The sequence below is a fragment of the Pelobates fuscus genome, chromosome 1 (assembly GCF_036172605.1).
Source record: "Pelobates fuscus isolate aPelFus1 chromosome 1, aPelFus1.pri, whole genome shotgun sequence".
Classification (NCBI taxonomy): Eukaryota; Metazoa; Chordata; class Amphibia; order Anura; family Pelobatidae; genus Pelobates; species Pelobates fuscus.
The window spans coordinates 241,067,193-241,073,475 of NC_086317.1; the positions used below are offsets into that span (position 1 = coordinate 241,067,193).

Genomic DNA, 6,283 nt, shown 5'->3' on the forward strand with positions numbered 1-6,283 from the left:
CAACAGACTGACAGGAGCTGGAGTAAAATACATCAGTACAAGGTAGAGGAGGTCTTCTGCTGCTGGTTGACGGCCTCTAAGTTTGCTTTCAAGGAGTAGATGTGGAAGAGGCCTTTAAGGCAGAGGTTAGAAGATTTAAGTCCCTTTATTTACATTTTAATGTTAATCTGCCTCTGATTCATTCCATGGCTCTGTCTGTCAGAACCAGATTGCTGAACATTGCAGAAGTTTGGACACATTCCACAGGAGATAGTTGGATTAAATCTATTATCTGCCGACAGTATAGTCTTGAATTTGTTCAGATTCAGTGAACACCAGTCTTTGTGCATTTGAATTCCTCTCAGATGGAACCAATAAGCAGCTCTAATAATATATATATAGTTCTTCCCTGTTAAAGGTAGCGTTATCCCACTATTACCCATACAAGAAAGGCCCCTTTGTATAGTGTCCCAAAATCTACAGGGGACTGGCATCCGGTCCTGGACCCCTCAAACCTCAACAAGAAATGCTAATTTTAGAGCTTGTGTATAGCTCCATTCTGTGTGAGTTTAAAGAGATATATTTAACATTATACTAAATTGAATTGCACTAGGTGCTTCCATTTTTATAAGTATATTGTGGAAGCTGTCCTTCCTGGGAAAGCTGAAACAAGAAATATAATTTTTTTTAAAGTAACTTATATACCCTACATTTCTTTTTGTCATTTAACATTTTCAGTGTGCTGACATGAACCAATTTATTCTTAAGAATTTTTCTTTGACTTGGGACCTTCTTTTGATGCTGCATTCCACTGTTACATACGAAGCTGAAAAGAGACATGCGTCTACCAAGTTCAGCCTTTCTCATATATGTTTTTGCTGTTGATCCAAAAGAGGCAACTTTGAAGTTCTTCCAAGTGTGCAACAAACCAGGAAAAAATATATTTTTTTACCCCAGAATCGCAGTATGATATCTCCTTGGAGTGAAAAGCTATTACCCCATTAATTAATAAATATATCCCTAAATATTGTGTTTTTGCAAGTATTTATCAAATTACTTTTTAAACATCTTTATAGACTCTGATAAAACCACCTCTTCAGAGAGAATTCAGCATCCTTATTGTTCTTACTGTAAAAATCCCTTTCCTTTGCCTTAGACTAAATCTCCTATCTTTCACTCTAAATGTATCACCTCGTGCTATGTATAGTCCTGTTAATGAAGAGATTTGCAGACAAAGGTTTGTATTGATCCCAAATATATATTTTAGGATGCTATCATAACCCTTCTGAGACATCGTTTTTCCAAAATAAAGAGATTTTAATTCGTAACCTTTCTTCGTAACAAAAATGTTCCATTCCGTTTATTAATTTTGTAGCCCACCTTTTTTTTTTTTTTTTTAATTCTTTATTTTTGGTGCAAAAGATTTTACATGCAGGCCCGTGTAGCCACGACAGCAGATACAGGTAGGTTCATGCAGACATATTCGTGGTATTTTACATTTGCACATTTTTGTTAAAAATGAATATAACAGACTAATAAACATTGCTTATATATAATAACATGCTAAAGTATTTAGGCATATTAATAGTTAAATGTAAGAGTGATAATCCGCTTTGTCTATTTGGTATGATTCTAATAGGTTAATAAGTCGAGTGTTTGTTAAAGGTTAAACAGGCTTATTGGGTAACTGTAAAATTACAAGCTTTGTGGCATTAGTGGTCGTATTAAACATTTTACGCTAGACATGCATGTGATAAAGTTGATAATAGATGAACAATTTCAGTTAAGTTACGTTGAGTATGCTGGGATAACATTAGCAAGAGTAACATTAGTAAGGTTGGGGTAGACTAGGCTGCATACAAGCTAGGTATAGGTAACTAAGGTGGCAAGGTTGTTTGGTTGTTGCAGGGAGGATTAGGTTATTGCCCTATAGCCCCGAGTTAAACTCCCCTTTCCCAGTATCAGGCCACCACCTGTTGCTGCAAGTAGCTTTGTGGGTCTATGGCCCCATTTAGTTTCAGTGGGCTGCTGACGTCAGGGACCGGTTCGGTTGCCTTTAAATACTGCTTGGGAAAGCTTATGCAATTTTAAAGGGATAAGTAGTGATATAACACGAGTAATAATAACACTGACGTAGTATGGGTGCGTTATACACAACATTTCTATGATTGCAAGATAGTCATCTGTAGCAGAATCAACATAGGTTTCAGGTTATACATTTTATGCACACTTATGCTAAGTCTAAATATTATAACATGCTCGCTGCTTTGGATGGGTGACTGTGCCCTAGGGCTTGCTAGTGTAGCTTATTGTCATGCCTCGTGTTGTGTGTAACGTGTTGTTGTTAGGCAGCTTGCCTGGCCAAACATATTGTGAATCAGTGCTAGGGCTAGGAATGTTATGTATAGGTTTATGTCCATGGATGCAAACTCGGTATACGTGTTCGCCAGGGTCGTCTTTGTCGGTGTCTTCACCAGAGCTGGCCAGCCGGCAGTCCGGATCCTCACACCTGCTCATCCGACGCCCAGTCTGTGGGGAGGTTTGTGATCGCTCTTCCGTGGGCTTGTTTCATGTGAGTTAGTGTCCTTCGGTAGGGTGGAAAGCTGTACCTCGCTTAGGCTCCACGTGGTGCCTTGCCATCTTGCTCCGCCAGGGTCCTTCTGAATGCTGGTTGCGGCTAAGTATCCCCGCTGGTGGGAGATGGGCCGACAGTTGAAAGAGGCTTCTCCTGCTGCAGGCCGAGCATATGCCCCTCGTGTGTGCCTCTGTGGTTTGCGCAACGGCGGAGCGTGTATAACAGCTCTCCGAGCATGTCGGGACCTGGGCCGGCGGCGTCGGATTCGTGGTCCGCGGTCTCTAAGTTTGTGCAGAGACCCTTGTGCCCCTTGCTGCGTTTTGCTGGCCTGTGGCATGACTGTGTGTTTCAGGGCCGGTACGTGTGCAGGTAAGGCGGTAGACAGTCAAGGGGTCTTTGTGGCTGCTTGGACCTGTGCCAGTCTGGTCCAAAAAAGGTCAAAGGCCGTTGCTATGCGGTCCTCGTGGGAGATCTCGTTTATCCGTTGCGCCGGAATAGGTTGGGTGAGTGGAGGCCCAGGAGCCCGGTCGGTTGCCGCCATCTTGGTTTTTGGGTGTGTGGTGAGTGCGGTCTCGTGTGCTTGCAGGGTTCTGTGGTCCTGTGGAGATTGGACCGGGATAACCCCCGCCGGTCCGTGGGGGGGAACGTGGGCTCAGCAGGGTGTGTGCCGGATAGGCAAGCAGCGGGAGAGCAGCCACCCGCGTGAGTAGGCCGCATGTCGGCGCCGGGCATTATCTCCGCTTTTGAGGTGTCTTTAGGAAGGTCTCGATGTCCTCTGCCCGGTATCAGCTGTTTAAGAGCCCAATTAGGGTGCCTTTTGTGGTAAAATCCGCTTAAATTGCGTTTTTGCTCAGGAGCTGTTGCTTTGTGCGTCCGTGCCTCTTAGCGGTCAGGCCCCGCCCCCCACCTCTGCACTTTTATAGTGCCATAATATCCTTCTTTAAAACAGGTGCCCAAAATTGCACAACATATAGAATATGTGGTCTTACCAGTGATTTATAAAAAGTCTAAATTATATTTTCATCCCGAGAATTAATGCCCCTTTGCATTCTTTGTCTCAACAAACTTTGAGACCCTGGATGAAATTTCTACTTACCCTCAAAAACATGCCATTGTTAGCATTGACTTCTGTTATATGATAGTATGTGCCTTTTTTGCAGAAGAGCCTTTTACTTTCTTTTGTTGCAAATAAGGTGATTTTGCACTCCACAAATTCATTCCCGACAAATGTTGTGTCTGCCTTTCACACAAACCAATGAATGGTCATGTTCCTACCCAGTTAAGTTTCTAAAGAGGAATGGTTTGGGCATTTAATGGGTTTGGCCTGTTGCCTCAGAGTTTATATCAACAGAACCAGGAGGGAATCGGAACTGTTCTTTTTCTTTGCTACCTTACAAGAAGGGCCTTTTAACCTCCATCTTTTTGATAAACTATTGGATTTCAAACTGCTATTTATATGTCATATATGATATAGAGTTTACAAGGCTAAGGGTCTCACCGTTCCATCTAGAGCTATGACTCATTCAATCTGGGATCTTTCTTCTTCTTCCTGGGCAGTGGAAGCTCAAGTTCCTGCTGAAGATATTATTATTATTATTATTATTATTATTGTAGCTGAGAGCAGTGGTAGTAGGGCTTCTTTTCCGCTGGTGACTCCAACAGCTACTCAGGAACAAACAGGAAACTTCAAGACAGCAGGCATAAAAACAAGATGCTACACGAATATCCCATCACCCTTCCCAATAACTGGACAACACTCAGTATTAGGAGCAGAACTGATCCTTTAATGGCCAGGCTGGCCTTTTATGCAGGTTTTGCCCCAAAGGTTACCACCCAGGTGGACCTTCCCAGGTGGACCTTGTGGGGCACCAATATAAATATACATTGTAACGGACCATTTCACTTACCAGAGGATAAAACCCAGTTTAGGCGATAATCCCCTTTTTCCTAGACCAGCAGCTACTGCAAGCACCAATCTCCCGGACTGCAAACTGTACAAATCTTCCAACTCCCGAACTGGAAACACACGAACCCTGGAATAGCTGAACAGGAAAAGCATACAATCCGCTTACACTCCTGGCAGTCAGCATACAATCCAATTCCCCGAAAAAAGAGACGACACATCGGTTTGAGGGTTAAGCAGGAACTCAGGTCTGGAACACCCAGCCTGGTTTTTATTACAGTTGTGCACATACAGGACACACCCAGGGGGAGGCATAAAACAACCAATCAAGCAACAGTACAACCCACACATCCCCTCCCCTCAGATAAGCAATTAACATAATTATTACATACAGTAAAAATACAGTTTCCACACATACTCTGTAACTTTAAAAACATACATCACATTCACATAAAAATACATATCCACAATCAATCCATTCAGGGGAACAACATATTAAAAATTGGCATCTCGGGCTTTTTTTGTTGCAAGACACCCAGCAACATGGCAGATGATATCGATTTCACCACTGGAGATGCTGGAGCTTCCACCACTTTCCCCATGCAGTGCTCTGCCCTGCGCAAGAACGGCTTTGTGGTTCTGAAGGGACGTCCTTGTAAAATTGTTGAAATGTCTACTTCTAAGACCGGCAAACATGGTCATGCCAAGGTTCACCTTGTTGGTATTGATATTTTCAGTGGTAAGAAGTATGAAGATATTTGTCCATCTACCCACAACATGGATGTTCCAAATATTAAAAGAAGTGATTATCAACTGATTGGGATCAACGACAAATACCTCTCCCTTCTGACTGACAGTGGTGATGTTCGTGATGATCTTAAGCTGCCAGATGGTGATTTGGGAAAAGAAATAGAAACTAGATTTGAAGGCGGAGAAGAGATTATGATCTCCGTCTTGTGTGCTATGAATGAGGAGTGTGCCGTTGCCATCAAGGCCATGACCAAATAAACATATTCCCAGGCTCGAGCAAAGTGCTCAGGTCAAGATAAACAGATCTTAAATTTGGTTCTGATTGTCACCAAAGCATATGGCCTTTTCAAAACCTCATTATTTTTTTTTCAATTGTTTTCATGTGTTTGCTCGAAGCGGAAATGGGCTATGCAGGTTAGCTGGCTATTTTCCAAATCACTGCAGTTAGATTCAGTTTGAATGCTTTAGGTGTTGATATCCTTGCAGGTGTTCATTTTGAAGGTCCATCTGAACTGACGGCATTAGTTTTGTTGCATCAAATCTGCTCCAGATGCATAGTTTAAATCAAGTGTTGCTGAAAAATACTGGTTACATACACCTAGGATAAAAGGACAGTTGACTGGGCAGTGTGATTTTTAAAGTACCCCTTAGTATATCTTAGAACAAAATGATACCTAGAACTCTAAAACTAAAAAACATAGTTTTAAGCCTTATGCATGTTATGTCTGGAGTACAAAGTTCACAGCTTGGACTGGGTAACTTAAGTGATTTGGAAATGCCAGTTTGTTTGCAACTTCCCTGTCCCATCATTATAAAACAAATTTAAAAGTCCTGATGGCCATGTGCAAACAAAATTGTATTACCTCTGTACTCTCCTATGCCAACATGTTGGCTTGCATTTTGTAACCTTATAAACTGGTGTCAAAGCCTGCCTAAAGTTTAGACAGGCACTCTGTATGTTGTATGATTTACATAGTGGGCATACATGGCACAAATGAGGGTTAGAGTTGTTAACGCTACAGATTTTCACTTGAGGCCTTTGTCATCAGACTGAAAAAAAAAAAAAAATAGAAAAA

At 42.0% G+C, this 6,283-nt stretch overlaps 1 protein-coding gene across 1 annotated transcript; it reads left to right on the plus strand.

Annotated features, from left to right (window-relative positions):
- The first annotated feature begins 4,978 nt into the window (after window positions 1-4,978).
- LOC134592613 (eukaryotic translation initiation factor 5A-1) lies at window positions 4,979-6,283 on the plus strand. Its single transcript, XM_063444533.1, has one exon. It carries the CDS (start codon window positions 5,001-5,003, stop codon window positions 5,463-5,465), a length of 465 nt encoding a protein of 154 aa, XP_063300603.1. The 5' UTR covers window positions 4,979-5,000; the 3' UTR covers window positions 5,466-6,283.